The 18,125-nt window shown below is 42.9% G+C and overlaps 1 protein-coding gene across 6 annotated transcripts in view; it reads left to right on the forward strand.

Moving 5' to 3' along the window:
• Nucleotides 1-18,125, forward strand: part of MITF (melanocyte inducing transcription factor) — a 122,435-nt gene that overhangs the window by 51,352 nt on the left and 52,958 nt on the right. The window contains exon 1 of one of the 6 annotated variants that reach the window (XM_040075889.2): nt 12,396-12,932. The exons of 3 other annotated variants lie outside the window; for them this stretch is intronic. In XM_040075889.2, the coding sequence (XP_039931823.1) occupies nt 12,769-12,932 (164 nt within the window). In that variant the 5' untranslated portion in view covers nt 12,396-12,768. Of the gene's footprint in view, nt 1-12,395; nt 12,933-14,525; nt 14,654-18,125 lie in introns of those variants that run through there. 2 more of the 6 variants (XM_040075887.2, XM_040075892.2) reach the window with 2 other exon arrangements.

The raw sequence follows: 18,125 nt of genomic DNA on the forward strand, positions 1-18,125 counted from the left end.
CACATTTGAGACCAGGCTGAGGTGGAGAGCAAGCACTTGTGGCAGGACATGAGTTTGTTTTGTGTTCAGGATAGGGTGACAAATGATTCTGACCTCTCTATCACTTTTTTTCTTTTATCCTCTGCTTGCTATCCATCATTAATCCTTACATCCATGACCCAAACCAACCATCATGTGTGCTTTGTAGCTGCCGTCTCACTGATTTATTTTTGCTTGTTTGTTCAGAACTGTTTGCTTCTGTGGCTAGAGGTGGGATAACCAGGATTTTAGCATTAGGGCTGCACTGCATGATGCCAGTGATGTTAAAGCCTGGCTGTGCTTCTGCCATGGAAGAGGAGGAATTCAGCCTTGAATCTGCATGTTCCTATCTTACAGCAAAGGAAAACTGAATTGGGAGTAGAGGCTTGATTGCCTTTTTCTATTCTGTTCATAAACTATTATTTTCTGTCCACCCACCACCTCCCTCCCCAAGACTAATTGAATTTGAGGAGAGTTGGCTTTGCATGTAAGAACTGGGCTCCTGAAAAATGCAGTGGAAATGAAGCAATTAATCCTTAAGAACTTTGCCGTAGAAACATCTCAGTTTTTCCACAGTAGCAGCATTTTTCTTGGTTTATGCCACCAGTAGCATGTGAAAAAGCTCTGTGTTGCTAAAGATGATCCATATGTTGACATGCTATTGGAACAGCAGTGCGCTTCATGGTATTTTAGATTTGGTCAGCCATCAAGCAAAATCTTTCCTGATAGTTTGGTAGTTTTCCTTAATCATGTGACATTGTAGATGCTAGAGCTGGAATATAACCATGCAGAGCTCACAGCAGAGAAATGTCTTTGTCCAGTGCCCTGCTTCTGTCTTGTGTGAGAAAGACCAAAACAAAATTTTGGAGCCTGGTGGTGGTGTGAGCACCGGGAAGCCTAATAAAGAATTTGTCTGATAAAAGCTTGTGCTTCCCCCTCCAAGCGTTGCTGTTGCTCTAAAGAAGCTGTATCCTTGCAAACTCTTGTGCTGCTCATGCCCTGTGATCGTGGTGGCTGTGAGCACATCGCTTTCTGTTATTATAAGAATATAACTTTGGGTGTCTCGGCCCAAGGTGTTTGTTCATCAGCTGCTCTTAACAAGTACTTTGTGGATGCATCCTGCAGTCATCTGTCCTGGTTTTCTTTATATTTAGGCGAGGCAAAGGAGCAGTACCGAGTACTGTTAAGATTGACCAAGGGTGGTCTGGGCTGTCTCCTTTGAGTCTTGGAGTTCTGGCCCAGGATCTTTAAACAATGACTTCTGTGTGGGTGCTGGAGTCCAGCTCGTGCTATCTGCAGCCTGTCATCCTGAGTGTGGGGTGAGGGGTAAGGAAGAGCAAGCTGGGAGGAGGAAAAGGGGATAGAGACAGGCAGGCAGGCAGCTTTCTGTCTTGAAGCTCAAAGCCTGATTTAGGGAGGTGATGTGAGAATTGGGGGCTTCTGTAGGATTTGCTGGCTTGTCTGTTTTCTACATAGAAATTAATACTTGTGCTCTAGTCAGTGACAGTGTACTGGGGCAAGCACTGAGGTCTCCCCACCAGTGCTCTGTGCTGTGCAGAAACTGGAGAGATCTTGAGTGCTTTCTTCAGAAGTTTTGGGAAGACTTGCTCTGTCTGTGCTGCAGTGTCTGGTGGCTTGAGTGACACTGCCAGATGGACTCTGCTCCAGTGGCTCCAACCACTGGCCAGATCTTCACATGTCTGAAGGCTTAGTCACCTATTAGATGAAGTTTTTGAAATATTTTAATGTTAGTTTATCAGACAGGGCTTCCTAAGTTATTCTAAAACCTATGCAATATTGTTTGTCCTTAGTCCAATAGAAACAGTCATATTAAAGTGTTTGGAGAAAGTGTTTCTCAAGATATGCTCTGGTATTTCTGTTGACTGAAATTGCTTATTAACTTGGTGATGCAGCAAGGCTGCTGTCTGGAATAGATCATTAATACACCCTCTACTGCTCTGCTCAGTCAGTGTGTGTGTTTCCTTAAAAGTGCTACAAGAAGCACAAATATAGCTGGAGCACCTAGTCTGGAGTCAGGGACAAAAATAAACATGACATTATTATATTAGACTTGGCCGCAGTTCTGACTGGTGGTGCGCTTTGATAACTTTGACATCTAATATTTTTAAGGTTCACAGGCTTTGCTAGTTGGGTGGATAAGCCTTTCTCAGTCAGTTTTTTTCTTTGATGTTCTTGTTTTGGTGTTTGTATCCCTCTCTTAAGGCTGCAATTACAGAAAGCCGGGGTTCTGCTTTTCCCTGCTCATACCAAAGTGGCACTTGGACACGATGCCCCAGCTGCCAACTGCAAATGCTTATTTTTCGGTACAGCAAGGTCAAAATTACACAGACCTGCAATCAGCTCGCTCTGCTACCTTACTAAAAAAGCATTTTTGTAGCTCTCCTGCCTCCTCTCCTTCACTGAACCACCTAAATCTAGAATCATTGAAGTCCGAGGGTTAGATTGTGCTGTGAATTTGCCACAACTCATTTGGTGTGCATTATGCCCATTCAGACAGTTAAATAGCAGTTCCCTTTCTCTTGCTTGTGTTTATGGAAGCCATGGGCTGCTTGCCAGCAGAGTTTGGCCACTGGGCTGCTTTGGGTCCATGTCACTGTTATTACTCCCATTGCTATACCAATAGCTGTATTTATATTTGCAGTATCACCAGCTATGGCCTTTCTATTTTAAGAATCCCTGGCATGCTGTAGCCTTTCCAGAACATGATTTGCACTCTCAGGGAGAATGAAAGATGCATCCAACAGAAAGGAGCAAGCTTGCAGAAGTTTGGATGTACATCAAGTTTCCCTGGGGCGTACCTTGAGAGAAGTGATGGCTGGTTATGAATTACGACTGCTAGAAGATTTCTGTCACTTACAGAAAACTAACAGGGAGAGATTCTGACTGATACTGATTAATTTTTTCCAATGCGTGTGCACTGGTCAAGTACTTCTGTTTTCAGGTCTGAATAACTATTAACTCAGTATTTATGGATTTGTCACTGAAACTGATGTTCAGTAAAGAAAGCCATAATCTTTTCCTAAACTTGCTTAAAGATGTTAAAAAAGTGTTCTGGGACACTGGCACTGTTGTGTAATAGCAGTATGCTGAACAGCCTGTGTGTGTGCATGCATTGGGTTTGAGCAGGAAAAATGCTGAAGTCTGACTCTTGTTTCTGGGGAGGAAGGGGAATTCAGCCACTCAGGGCAGTCAGATTTGCTCCATTAGTGTTCAAGAAGGCAGTCAGGAAATTTGCTGCCTCCACATGAAGTTCTGTGCTTGATGAAGAGAACATGTGTAAGGTTTCAGTGGTTTCTTGTTGGCTCAGCTAACTGAATTTTAGTAGTTGTCAACATTATGAAAGGCTTACATGATATCTCTAGTTAATTCTATTAAAAGAGTTTGGCTGGTATAAACATTCAATCTCTGAATCTCTTAAAATTACAGTAGGTCAACAGACAAATTTACCAGGATTAATAAAGAATTTAACAACAAGGGCCCAGAGAGTAAATGACTTGTGTAGAGCCTGTGTAGCAATACATTCACAGAGGAGTTACTGAAGGGTATCAAGAGTCTTGTTGCAACTGTGAATGTTCTTATTAATCTTTCAGTGGGTGATGCAGTGCCTGGGCCATGTCATTCTTGATCCTGTGGCTGAAACCTTTCGAACATGGGTGAACAAAATATTTTTAAGTATATGATAAGTAAATTAAGAGACAAGGATTGAATGTCACCATTTCTGGACCAGAAATAATTTGGGTTGGAAGGGCCCCTCAAAGGTCTTCTGGACCAACCTCCTTTGTCTGACCCCTTTGCTTTGCCCTTCCTACAGCCCCAGCTCTAAACCATCTTGGCAGTGAGCAGCCAGCCAAGGAGCCAAGACAGGCCCACGGGTTTCTAATGTATTTTTTTCCTTTTTGTCAGAGGGCTCAGCAATGCCAGGGCTGTGGGGCTGCTGCCTTTCCTTCCGGCTGCCAGCGCCGGGCTCTTCCCAATGCACTTCACAGCCTGGATGTTCCAGGTTTCAGAACATTCTCAGCTGTACTGATAGGTACATTGTGGGTGGGAAGAGTTTGTTTCCTATTGAAGAAATTAATTGCTGGTAACTTCCCACATTCTTCTTTCTTGGTTTTGTCACTGAATATTTTCCAAGACCTGTTTTTTGGTTTTTTTTGTTTTTTTTTTTCCGGTAGCAGTTTTGGCTGGAAAAGCTATAGGCTGTTTCTCAGTCCTGTTCACTCAAAAGCAGCTAATATTAACAGGAAAGCTCATTTGCATTTTCAAAACTTGTGGATGATTAAGTTTTTGGTAGCAGAGGGGTTTTTTTCTTTATTTAAGTGCTAACAAAATATGTGCATGTACAAAAGCCGTATTTGAGTGCACAGAGATTAAGCCAGCTAAAAATAGCGACTTCTGTGACCCTGCTGGAATTTTCTTTAAGCTTGGAAACACTGAAGTGTGTGTTTTGTCAGATTTGAATCATGAACCTTGAAGAAGAGCTAATGACTTCTTATTTCTCACCCCTAATCTTCTACTAGAGCATTCTTTATGTGAACTACAGATCAGTCTCAAACTGTACCTCGGGCTTCACTTACCTTATTTAACTTTCCTTACTTGCTTTGTTCATTGTAACATTTTTTTCTGCTCCAGTGAGTGTGTTTATGAAAATCATTATTTTCAACGCTTATTATCAGACCCATGCAAGCTGTGCAATTGTTGCTGGGGTTGACAGTTCCCCAAATCTGCCTTATTTTCTGTTGTACTTAAAGCCAAGCTTTTCCTCTAGAACATCTTGTAACTGTTATCCTGATGAAATGTGTGGCTTTCTCTGTTATTCCATCTTGTTCTCCTGGCAACTTAATGAAGACTTTTTAGGCGATGGGGCTAAATGGTCAACTCTTGGGACAAAAGCTGTACTCTCTGCTACCTATCCTGGTGGATGTGGTTGTAGGTAAGGGATGGCAAAGCTCACAAGATTCAGTTCTGGCCTTCAAATGTGTTCCCAGGATGTGCTGCACCCAACGTAGCTAGGGTGCAATTAGCATTACCATTAATTATGTTTTTTGGACAAAAAGTGATAGAAACGCCCCAGTTTGATTGAAATTGAAATGTTCTGGTAGGAAGCAATCATAATACTTTGCGCATCCCTTTTTTGATGCAGATTTTCTTTCAGATATATTAGTATTTAAACTATAATAGATGTTTTGGTAATTGGTTGAATCCTTGCTTCAAAAAATCTTTTCTTTAAGTTTGTCTCTGTTTCTGTGTAGAACAGAACTGCAAAAAATAAATTCCAGTGCTTGACTAGCTCTTGTTTGGCATGAAGTTGTTAGAGCACTTAAAATTCCTCATACAACAGCTTTAATTGCTTGCTAATCTTGCCTAAAGATTGGCTGAGAATGTCGGCTCAGCTCTCCTGTTGCTTATTCTCAGTAGCACGGACTGCAAATGCTTGGGGAAAATGTACTGGGAGCATTTACTGGAGAACATGGGTGAAGGGGTATGGAAACACTTGCCTAGAGGTCAAACTGTTGACGTTTCAGTAGTTGGTTATTGATCTCTATCAGCAGCCTGGCCGTTGTATGGCTTTTGTAGAATGAGTTAATAATTTCTTGGTGTGATGCAAAATCAACACCCAATTGACCCGAGCCCCTGAGTGTGAGCCCTGTGGAAGGGGATGGTGTGAGATGCTGCTCCCAGCACCTCTGCTCTGCTCCGTGCAGCCCTCCTCAATGAGCAGCTCATTTGGACAAAGCCTGCCCGATAGCTGTGCCTTCCTCTTTCCTTCCCACGTTGTGCTGGGCTTTGATGAATGCGTTAGTGCTCATCTTGGTGGCTGTTCCCTTTTTTTAGAAACAAATCTTACCCGCAGTAACTCTATATCCACAGTGAGTAATGGAGAAATCATAGCTCGTTAATGATTCACTCGCAGGTTCCTGTATTGCTCTTGCTCAGTCACTGGTGTTGCTGTTGGCTCCAAAGTGTTGCTCAGCCGAGCACTTAGACCTGATTTTCATAGTTTCAGTAGGGTTGTTGTAATGACAGGGTGGTGGGTGGTTGCCCTTGGTTCCTGGTCATCTGGCCCAAAATATACCCCTCCAGAGCTGGTCCTGCTGATGCTTTTGGCAGGATTGTAGAACTTCTGTGCTGATGAACCTTTCAACTGCTGGAAGATCACTTTTATCAGTTATTTTTTGTTAGTTTGCAAAAACCGTTGTAGGGTGTCTGCTTTAAGACTACATTATGATGTACTTCTCCCGCTGTGTGTATCCTCTCTGTGCTCAAAAGGTTAAATACTAAACTTGGAATTTCCATTTTGAACCTTATTTTCAGGTAGAGTTCTCGTCCCAGCCCCTCCAAAGTGTTTGTTTTCTGTGTGCACACTTAGTGATCCACTTTCTTGGGAAATGCCAGTGCTTTGCTGCTGCAGTTACAGGAATGGTGCCTCTAATCAAGGAGCAAAAGCAAAATTCAGCTCTTAATAACTCAGAAACAGAATCCTGAAGGATGGCTGGGGTCACAGAGTCCAGTCCTTTGTCTTGGTCGTGCCTGTCATATCCTCCCTAGGCTGATTGAGTTACGCAGACAGAGCTTGCCTAATAATTCAGCTTCCTATTTTGTAACAGTCATTATTGTAGGCTGTTTCATGGAGCTATTGTTCAAATAAACTAAGGGAAAAAAATGATAAAAAAGGGCTCACACAAGAACAAGAGGATGCTTTCGCTGCTTTTGGCTTGGTTACTTCCTGTGAAAAAAAAACATTCGCCATGCAGTGCTTGTGATTATTCAGCAGCAGTCAGCCCAATAACAGAAATTAATAAGCTAAAAACCCCTAGAAGCTTTAGGATGTGAAAATGCTGTGGCCTGACTTTTGAATATTCAGCATAATTTTTTTTTTTTTCTTGGTGTCTACTCACCTTCCAGCACGGGCAGCCAAAGCCCAGTGGCTCCGAGTCATTTTCCAGCACCATTTGTAGGATAACAGAGGCCTTGGGCTTGGTTGTGCTGCAGTTCAATCCATGACTGGTGTAAAACCTGCACCCCAAAAAAAGGAAGGGGGGAGACATGGCCTCTGCTTGACCATGGGCATTAGCATGGGAGGAGCAGGAGGCTACAGCAGACCCCAGGCCAAAGGGGGTGTGTGGTGGGAGGCTTCAACAAATACAGCCTGGCAGATTTGGGGTGATTTGGGACCCTGTTATTTTTATTGCTTTCAGAAGTTCTTGTGATTGATTTGATTGCAGAGAGGAGAGGCAGAATTCTGTACCAAAAGTAGATTTTTGTGGTTTTTTCTTTTTTCTCATATGAGAGAAGGCTTTCCTGCTGTCATTCTCCGACTGTCACTTCACAGCAATGGCTTCATCTCCTCTCTGTTTTCTTCCTCTCTTGTTGCCCTTCTCTCCTTTCTCTTCCCCACATGCTGTCCTTTCCCTGTGTCCCACCTGTTTGCTCCTGGCACAGTCGAGGCTGGTGCTGTGCCAGTGGGAGCTGGGAACAGCCAGAGCACCTCTGCTTCCCTGAATCCATCAGCTCTCCTGCCAGGGAGCTCAGACCTGCCTCTGCCTTCCAGTTTGTGCAAGAATGTCTCTGTTCAGATTTCTTTTTTGATTCAACTCTCAATGTCTCAAGTGAAGGAGCACAAAACTTGATTTTTAATTTTTTTTTTTTTTTTTTTGTGAGGGAAGCCCCTTTGAACAGCCTGAGATCTCTCCACATTGTGTTGATCACAGAAATTGTTCGAGAGTCCTGGCCCTAAGCTCGTATGGGGAAACTGGATCAATGAAAGAAAACATTCAGCAATGTGCATTTTATACAAGCATTTTAAACTTCTTTTTTTTTTTTTTGGTTTTGTTTAGTAATAAAAGGAACAAAGCTATTATTAGTGACCATGGGCTTGGGAGTTTGCTAAAGCAGCAATAGTTACTCATCTGTTTTCATTTGCAGAAGTGTTCTAACAAAGGCAGCCACAAATGCAGCGGCGGGGTTAGGAGGTGGATGGTAGGAGTGGAAGTGCAGTTTCTGGAAGCCAGTGCTTACTGAGACCTTTCTGTTTAGTCTTGGTTCTGTGGCCACCAGGAGCTCAGATTCCAGGGAGCTCTTGCCTTGCCTTGGATTGAAACGTGAAAGGATGAATCCCCTGGGTAAGTCCTTGGTCCTTTTTCTTCTCTGAGCTGCAGCAGAGCTCCACGGAGCAGTTGTCCCTCCTGGTGCCAGCCTGGGGTTTGCCTGCACATCAGCTCCTGCAGCTGCCTGCTGCAGATGGAGAAGAAGCAGTGGTATATGATAATTTTGTTTTAGTTTTCCCTCTCTCCTCCTGGCCCAGGTAGGAATGAAATGGAGAAATTACCTGACTTGGAATCACAAAAAAACTCCCAATATTTTCTCACTCATTTCTTTTTCAAACCAGCTGAACAAGTGTACACACAACCTTTTGCATGTGCTTTCATGTGCAGCCAGCTGGGTCAGGGTTTGCTCCGTGGCAGATGCTGTGCACTGCAGAGCTGACTCTGTACGTGGTGGGATGCATGCTGCCTGTGAGTTTCCTCAGGTGCGGCAAGGGCAGGCAGGCTTTTGGCTCAAAATGTGCCCAAAGATTCTATGGGAAATCAGAATGAAATACTCCTATTGATTTCCTTGGGTTTGGGACCATGTTCCACCTAAGTTTGGTTGTGATGTGCTGAATGCGTGCCTGAATTTAATGCTGGTGTTAAATGCCGTCTAATAATCCCAGTCAGCCTCTTTTTCTCCCCAGTCCTGCTGCAATTAAAAGCCTGATTTGCAATTTGAGTTTACGTCCTGAGGTCGCTATGACAAATAACACGAGAAATATCTTGAATAAGTAACAAATTTCAGGAATTGCTGTTTGCCCACATGTCTGCGTGCTGAAGATACCAACTTAAAATCATGGGATTGCAGAAGACCTAACTGGAGAGATGCAGAAGGAAAACCGCTGCTGTTGGGGCAGCTGAGCCACAGCCTAGAAAGTTACGATTATTTTTCTAGTGTCAGAAATGATACTGAGATAACAGATAAGCTAGGGAGGAGTGATTGAGCTGCTTTATCGTGCTGCTTACAGAAACATGATATTTGGCATGATAATTGAATAAGAGGTCTTATCTGTATTTACGGTTGTTAATGGTCAGAAACTGCCATTTAAGAGGACAGTTTATGTAATTTGCACTAATGTTGTAAATACTTTTTTTTTTTCTGGATTTTATGCAAACGTTTTTAAAAAAGACAGACCTCCTCTCTGCACTGTGTGGAATAATATTTTGCTTTCAAAGATGCCAAGCTTTTGGAAGCAGGCTGATAGAATAAGAAAGATGTCAAACTCTTACACATGGCATGTTGGAAGGCTTTTTTGGTTTTTAGGAGTGGGTTATTAAAATTTTTCATCTTCTAGTTTTCTTCCTTTTTATTGTTTTGTAGGTTTTGCAAGCATAATAAAGTATGTAGGCACAAAAGTTTGAAGTGACCTGGCACTAAAGGGAACAAAGAAACCTTCACCCTCTTGAAACAGGATTCTGCACACAGAACTCCAGTTTGCTTGGTTTTCCTCCATGGCAAACAAATTTTTGAAGTTGACTTTGGCAGGAATTCCCACCACCATTATGTTAAACAGAAATGGAAGGGTGTTTCCAAGCAGCGTGTTTCTTTGTTGCCATGCGGAAATACAGTTTTAAATCTGTTTTCTGGAGGCACTTTGTTTTGTTTTTCATTTCCTTGTCTTCTTCCCATGCATCTGTAGCTTCCCAACACCACTAGGAATCATAGATTAATAGATTGGTTTGGGTTGGAAGGGACCTTAAAGATCATCCAGTTCCAGCCCCCGGGCCATGGGCAGGGCCACCTTCCACTAGACCAGGTTGCTCAAAGTATTTTAAGACAAATAGTTATATTTGTGTCTTTAACTGAAATGAGGAAAGAACTTCGTTCTGGCTTGAACTTTGCTGTTTACTTTTCTTTTTTGCATGTGAAATGTTAACTGATATAAAAATGCCTGCAGGTTAGGATCCACCTTTGATTTGCATATTTGTTTTTTTTAAATGAAAAATTATAAAAAGGGACTTTGCTGTAGAAAACCTATCAGTTTTCTACCCACTTTTTTTTTTTTTTTAATGGAAAACCTTAGAGGAACCCCCTTATATTTTGCTTCATGGAGGGTAGTATTTGAGAGATTGATGAAGTGATGCTGCTGCGGAATAATGCAATGAGCAAATGATAGATCCGGGAGTTTTTGTGCTTTGAGTCTATTTTTTTTTCACCAGGCTAAGGCGATTCAGCCCATCCCTGCCATCTCCAGCTGTTACTTGCATGTGGACATGGAAAGGGCTTTTCACCCTCTCAAACAATCACCTTTTACATTCACTGGAATCACAGTAGCCTTTTATTGCCTTTCTATTTTTAATGGCAGTATATTGAGGTTTTCCTTAACTAAGGAGTGGTACAGTTTACCTGAAGAAGTCAATGCCAGGCTGGTTTTTGTGTCAGCACCTCCCTCCTGGCACTTGCTAATGCTTCATCTGCGTTTTCTGTCCTGGGCCACCACAGTACCAAGGTCCTGGACCTGTTTGAAAGCCCTTTGGCCTGGGAACTGCTTTATTCTGGCTGACTCTGCAATCCCCAATTTACCTGATGCTGCTTCTGCAGAGGCATGTGGTGGGATGGGTGGAGAAAATTGATTATTATGTTTTTTTCTTGCCTAGGGCTTTTTTCCTCTTGTTTAAGAGAATTTCTCAATCCCAGTTTGTACAAGATTTAATGTGCTGCCTTTTTAGTAGTACTAAACACTTGGAAGATTTTTTAAAAAATACATAATCACTCAAATTTTAAAGACTTCAGTTTCAAACAACTTGGATATGGACCTAATTTAATCACAAGAATGTATTAATGCATTTGATCTGCTTTGGGGCTTTTTCAGTGTAACTTTTTCAGCTTAGCATTGCAGAGTATTTTTGAGATCATCTTTGCTTTTCCCCAGTTACTTTTAATAAACGATTTAGCAGCAGGAGCTAGTGTAAGCGTCCTTAGAAAGCACTTGCTCTGCCAGACAGGAAGGTGTTTTTCAGGTTCCATGCTTTGGTTTTGTGTATTTAATTATTACTTTTTTCAGAATAAATTAGCCTGTATTAAAAGCACACTGGAGGCTGGAGTTCTTTGTTCCCAGGCTGTAAGTAACATGGTCAGTGAAGGTGTTTTCATTATGCTCCACTCTTGAACTTCAGTGGAAATTTTGGGTGGCACATTCAAGATGTCGAACAGTTACAGGCTGTCAAAGGTTTGGATTTTTGTGCTGCTGTAACAAACTGAAGGGTTCTTCTCTGCTCTGTGGGCAGGTGTTTTAAGAGCCTGGCATGTTCAGCTTCAGTTCTGTCTTGTGTTGCTTGTCAGTGCTGAGTAGGATGAGAGGACATGGCTGTTGGCTACGGAGGATGGAGCATTCTGGGATTTAGAGATATGCTTTCCACTCCTGTCTGTGCTGCGCAGGCTGTGCGTCCCCAAGAGGCTCTGCTCTCAAGCCTTGTGTTGGAAGTCATTATGGGTGATGGTATCTTGGCCACGAGATGTGTGGCTGTTGGACCCTCCAGCTGCTGCCCTGTCTTCAAGAGGTATCCCTCTTAAATCTGCTCTGGATGAAACCTCCTGCTCTGCATGCCTGCTGTCTACTCTAGGGATGTGTCTTTTTTGTAGTAGATATTTCTTGAGTTTGTTTTGGGGGAACCTCTAATCTTTAATTCAGAAAGGAGGGGGTTGCATTTTTGAGGTATTATTTACTGCTTTAATTCATCATGGTATATGTGAAGGCAAGATCTCCTGTTGTGCGCAGTATTCCAGCACTGCTTCAGATCCATCTGCTCTGCCAAAGAGTTTGCTTTGCTCTGCATCTGTCCTTTTGAAGCCTTTGGCTGCAGGGCATCTTCTGGGTTCAGGAAATGGCACTCAGTGCTCTGCTCTGGTTCATAAAGTGGTGGTTGGTCAAAGGTTGGTCTTGATGATCCTAAAGGTCTTCTCCAACCTCACTGATTCTGTGATTCTGTGTCCTGCAGTTTGTTGCTGGCTGCTTTATTCCACAGTGACCTACTTTGATTAGGCAACCAGTCTCTATTTGCAAAGGAGCACGTTGTTCCTTCCCCAGTCCTCCAGCTGGAAATGGTTTCAGTTCTGAACTTCTCAGAATGAGACTGTTGATACCAATTTAATCTTGTTCATGGCTGGTTTATATCGCTTGGTGACGTGCCAGGGTTGTTCTCTCCTGGGTGTTTGTTTCTCTGCTGTATTTATAGACAGCAACACTCACTCCTGTCAACCTCCAAACTTTTCTTTAGCTTCCCACTATAACGTGGGCTTGTTTCCCTTGTCCCCTCAATTTTAGCTCCTTGTTGTTGAGCATGTTTCCCAAGCAGGAGCCCTTGCCCACAAGGCACACAGGTTTTGCACTTGGAAGACAGCTGCTTTCTCCATCCTCTCTGGCATTGCCTGTTTGATACAGCCTGGGGCTGCTGCTTTTTGTGCTTTGCAGTGCTGGCCACTTGTGACATCGGGAGTGGCTCATTCCCCTGGGCTCCTCTCAGTCCCATTGAGTTTAAATTCATCAGAGAAATACTGATGATGTACCATATCCTGTTGTGCTTTGAAAGATCCTAATGGAGTTGTGGCAGCTCACCAGAAGGATGAGCTGTTTCTCTTGACCTGTGATCTGAAACAGCACAGTCCAAATCCAACAGATACCAATCAAGGGGAATTTTATCCATGAGTTGCTTTTCCGAAGTGTCAGCGAATCCAAGGCTGGAGCCTGAGCACAGGCATTTGGGACAGATGTTTCAGGTTAATAGAGAAGAGATTGAAGAACTTATTTTGCAAGAAAATAACCGGGAATATGAAGAAGGATACAGGCAAACCAGTGAGCAATTCAGGTGTGTAATCTGGTAATAAGCTTAAATGCTGTTCCTCTATAAGGAGAGGAAAAAAAGTATAATTTGACTGTGGTGTGAGCTCAGGCAGTGCCTTGCAGCCATGGTAAAGGCTGGGAGGAACTCAGCATGGATTGGGACTTGGAATTGTTGAAATCTTCCATTCTTCGGGAATGGCAAAACATCTGTGTTAAAATCAGAGAGCCAGGAGGGCGCAGTAAGAGCCCTGGTCCTCACCGGTATCTTGCTGTTCCTGAAGCCATTGCTGTAGGCTGTTTATTTGGGATGGCGCTGCTGTTTCACCCTTTGCCTCTTTACCCTTTTTATCCCAGCTCAGGGCACTGGCAGACGGCTGGGGAAGAGGGGACAAAGCTCCATCTAGTGTGGAAAGGGAGATGTCTGGGCGCTGGCCAAATGAGAAATCCTACAGAAGCTGCCTTTCCCTAGCCCAGGCATGAGGGCTGCTTTTTTGGCTGTTTTTGTCTTGGGTTTGTTTTTGGTAGCTTGTGTATAGAATTGCTAAGTGCTTTGGCTGTACAAGTGTTAATTGAATAACTCTGACATTGATAGCTGATGTTCAGTTTTGGTACTCTGGAAGTGTGTGCGGGATGTACTGGCTTTACTGCAGCTTTAAGTAGTCTGTAGTGTCAATTCAAGGCAAAATTAAATAGATATCCTTCTATTTAGATTAGGAATTCTGTAGCCAGGTTGTGTGAAGGGAAGTGACGCAGAAGTATAACACTTTTAAGGTAGAATTTTAAGATGAAGTTCAAGGTTTGTACAAAAATAAATTATAGTAAGATGGATGATTAAAGCTGTTATCCATTTATACTTGCATTATCTGTTTTTAAAAACAAGAAAGAATAGAGAATCGTCCTGTTTGTTCTGGAGTTTGTAAAAAAAAGGATTTTTTTTTTTCCCCTGACTACTTGTAAAGCCAGTTGCAGATCCTGAATGTGGCTTTGCATCAGCCTCTCTAAAAGGAGGGGAAATTTTTTCCAGTATATTAGACATATATTGGCAACTAAGTATCAAGCAGCCACTAAATTTCTGAATTCAATAATGTTTGTATGACACACACACACACACAAAAAAAAGCTACTACAGTTTAATCCACATTTCTTACGTGGATTATGAAGGAAACTTTTTTAGTTTTCCTTAATCCACCTGTGAAGTCCCATTCTTACCCAGACACGTGCTGCTTGTCCTCCTGCCTGCAGTACCTCTGCTACAGTTCAGTGCCAAAGACCACTGGGCAGAACTGGCCCCTGCCTGACGTGGTAGATCAATGTTATCTGTGGGAAATTGGGATCAAACATCTCTGTGGGGTTTTGTTGCTGCTGTTTTGGGGGTTTTCATGGTTTCCAGCTTGCTGGGAATATTGGGCTGCCTTTTGTTTCCAGCACGTTGGGAATATTGGGGGTCATTCCTGCTGCAGGAGGATCATGAGGACTGGAAGGTGGTGAGCACAGAGGAGGTGAGGTTTTCTTCCACACTGATAGGCTGAGGTGAGGGCATGCTTTGTAGCACTGACTTTTCTGAGCCAAGCAGCTGAAGAAATGGCAGGGTCACTTTGCTCCAGCAGCACGTCTGCCAAGCATTTGTTTTGCCCAAAGGTGCAGCTGCAGGTCCTGACTGAGAGCTGCTACAGTACTGCTTTTTAGGGACAGCAGTACAGTTGGCTGCTGGGCTCCAGCAAGTCTGGAGCTGCACATCATTTCCAGGTGACTTTGCTGCATGTTTATGAACTTGACTGACTAATGTAGCACTGTGCTGAAGCCTAAAATAACAGAAGGTGTGAAATGCTGCTCGGCAATAATGGTGGGTGCTCCAGCAGGTGCTTTGCCAAGGTCACAAACGCTAAGTAAACCAGATTAAACAAAACCCTGTTGCAGGAATGCATGATTAACTGTAGTCTTTGCAGGATTTATTGGTTATAAGCTAAGCCCTGCCTTTATTTTTTTGTCCTAGTAACTAAGGCAAGATGTGAACTTCAAGTCCAGTGAAACATTTTTTGGCTCTTGCCTCTGTTTACATGATTCAGGAGTTTGCAGTAGTTCCACAACAAATATAGCTTTGAACAGAAATAGCCATTCAAGTGCTGTGCTTCTGGCAGTGCAGAACAGATTAGGAGGGTCTAACAGAAAGGCTTGTAAATAGTTTTGAGTTGGCTGCTTTTTTTATCAAAAGTAAACCAAGGGCTGTAATGTATTTTGAAAAGAAGTGGTGTTCCTGCAGCAAGTGACACGGACAGCATGGCTCAATTGTCACTAAACTGCAGAACATGGGCTGTGCTGAACAGTTTTACTTGAGAAAATCCCATTTTCTAGAAACTCAGCAGCTGTGTTAATTTTTGAGATTGTATTTGGTTGCATAAAGTAATTTCTGAAGATTTTTCCCGATGTCTCCTCTTCGAGATGTGCTTGTGCATTTTAGATGCAACATAAGATAGGGAGAGCAAAATTAAATTAAGGCTGGGTATTAGCAGGGCCGTATTTGAGGTGTTAAAAGACCTAAAAATAGAGGTGGGTGGATCTTTTTGTATATATTCTTGACTTTGTGAAATCAAGAAGTCTAAATGTTGCTTGCATTATTTTATTTTGAATGAGACTTCATCCTTTACCATGTTTTTTTTTAATTTGGTATTTCTTTTATATACATGTGACCCCATGTTTCAGTAATTATTTTCCTTATTCCCTTTCTGATGTTCATGAGCAGTTTCTGGTTTGAAACAAGATACAGAATTATTTTGATGAGGGAAGAGGAGGAATTACCATAATAGTCCTTGGAGATGCAATTCCCCAGTGCTGAATGCTTTAAATCAATGCTAAATAATTCTGTGAAAGACTGCAGATCCTGCAAAAGCGACAAATTTAAAACAGAATTTGCAGCTGTTGGATGGCAGGTGAAAAGGGTCCCTCCAAATAACATTTACACTGTCCTGCCCCAACCATTCTGCCCCACAGTGCACACTCTGAGGTTGGAGGCACACAGAAATTGTTCCCAGCTTGGGGAATCCCTGAATTTGGGATTTGGGGGAGGTACCTGGTGACAGAAGGGCTGTTGGCTGGGTGTGCCTGTGCTGGGGATGCTGCTGATAGCATAGCAATGATACCTGATGGACTGAGGACTGCTTCCTCCAGGAGCCTTGGCTTGGGGTCCTCCCATGTCAGGGATGTTGTGGGGACATTGAGGGAATTGAGGGCCAGCTGTCTTTAGTTGTTTGCAGTTGGGCAATTCCTCCATTTTACTTCGCCTCAATTAGCAAGTTTGTAAACCTCACTAATGCTTCCTTACATGGACAGCTGGAGCTTATCCCACCTTCCTGTCTGAGCTGTGAAAACCCAAGGCAGTAAGTCTGGCACATCTGTCCTGCAATTGCAAATCCTAATTGCAGGGTAAATATCCAAATGGTTGGTAAAGTAACTTGTTGCTGAATAAGGGCTTTTTTACCCACACCCCAAGAAGTTCAGCTTGCATTGTCACACAATCCTCTTTGCCCCAATAACTTGTCCACAAATATTTCTTCTACCTTTTTATCTATTTATCTATGAGCAGTGCTTAGGGGACTCTGAAATTGAAGTTTGTTCCAAGCATGGGGACACTGAGGGATTGGTTTCTGCAGCCTGGAGAGTTGCTTTGTTTAGAAAGAAGAGTTGCTAAAGACATTTGCTGATCTGATCAGGTCTAGTAATGAGCAGCTAGTGCTGTGGCTAGAGACTGAAGTGAGAGTTTGCCTAATATCTGTCCAAGACAGGTTTAATGTTAAAATTATTGCAGTGATGTGTTAGGGGTTGGTTGTTCCCTTGCACGTTTTATTTAGTGTTGTGAGCAAGTCCTATGTGCTGATAATGCCAACATACCGAGCACGGAATTCACTGTGTGGTTTTCATCATGACTGTTCAGGATTCTTAATCATTTAAAGCAAATCTTCCATAAACACTTTCCCTTTTGCTCTTCAAGATCCTGTTTGCTCAGCATGCCAGAGTGAGTATGTCATCTGCAGGCGATGAGGCTTCCAGCTGCCTCATCCTCTTTGGAAATTATTGAGTAGTGCTGTGACAGTGGAGTCAATAAGCAGAAAACCTTGGATGGATGGAAGGGTTTAGGCTGGGAATTGCTGGTCCTGGTAAGTCTTGAGGGGCACCATGGCTTTTTAGCTGGGAATGAGTTCGGGCATGTGAATTATGGATGCAAGCTGTGGACACAACACAGTTGAGCCTTGTCTTCTGCTGAAAACTGCCTCTGTGAATAAACTTGCTATCCAGCTGTGGGAGTGATAATTTCTAAACCAAGATATGATGGAAAGGTGCTGTGAAGCCAGACCTGGGCACTCTGTATTTGTAAAGTACCAAAAAGTGTGGCGGTCATGTCATCTTCCCTCTCAGCGACAGTGTTATCGTCTCTGTTTACCCAGATAAAAAAAGGTAAATTCTGCATTACAAAATCAAAAACTACAGAGATTGTTAGTGGAGCGTTATCTCCTCGCTTTTTCTTTTATCACCTCTTGGTTGTTTTAGCAATCTGGCTTTTTGTTTTGCAAATTTGTGTAGAGCACTTTGGAGAGGGAAGTGCCCATCGATGTGGTGTCTGAAAAATGGTTCAAAAAGCCTTTAACAAGGTCAGACTTCTAAGGGAAAGGCATATCAGCTTCATGCCTTTTTTTCATCTTTTATTTTTTGGTAGTATTTTCTCGAAGTTTGTGATGGAAACTTCAAAAGTTTGAGGAAGAGCATCAAACCAATATTGGGTAACGCAGTCCAACTACATTTTAAATTCCTTTAGCCCTTCAGGGGACAGTTTTGGGAGCTGGAGGTATTTGTGTACCTGCGTGCTGCCTTTCTGAGGGTTTCAGCCTGTTTGAGCAGAGGTGGAGCCGGGGAAATGGTGTGTGCACTGTCACATCTCCTCTACCTTTACAGATGTAGTTGCAGCTCTTGAGAGATGCATGTCCAGTGGTTCCTGGGTGGAGGTTCGCTTAGGTGAGCCTTGAATGCGAAGAAGTTACATCCCAGAAAACAAATTTGTCTTGCACCCACCCTTTCCCTTCATCTTTTTTTGTCGATAAAGATCGTGAGAAAACGGTGCTGTTACAGACAGCCCTTATCCACCGATGGTGTTAATGGCCCGATCACACCCCTTTTAATTAATGAATGGGAGAAGTGCTTTCAATGCCAGCCCGTGTCTTGGGTTTCT

This window comes from Hirundo rustica, chromosome 12 (genome assembly GCF_015227805.2).
Source record: "Hirundo rustica isolate bHirRus1 chromosome 12, bHirRus1.pri.v3, whole genome shotgun sequence".
Lineage (NCBI taxonomy): Eukaryota > Metazoa > Chordata > Aves > Passeriformes > Hirundinidae > Hirundo > Hirundo rustica.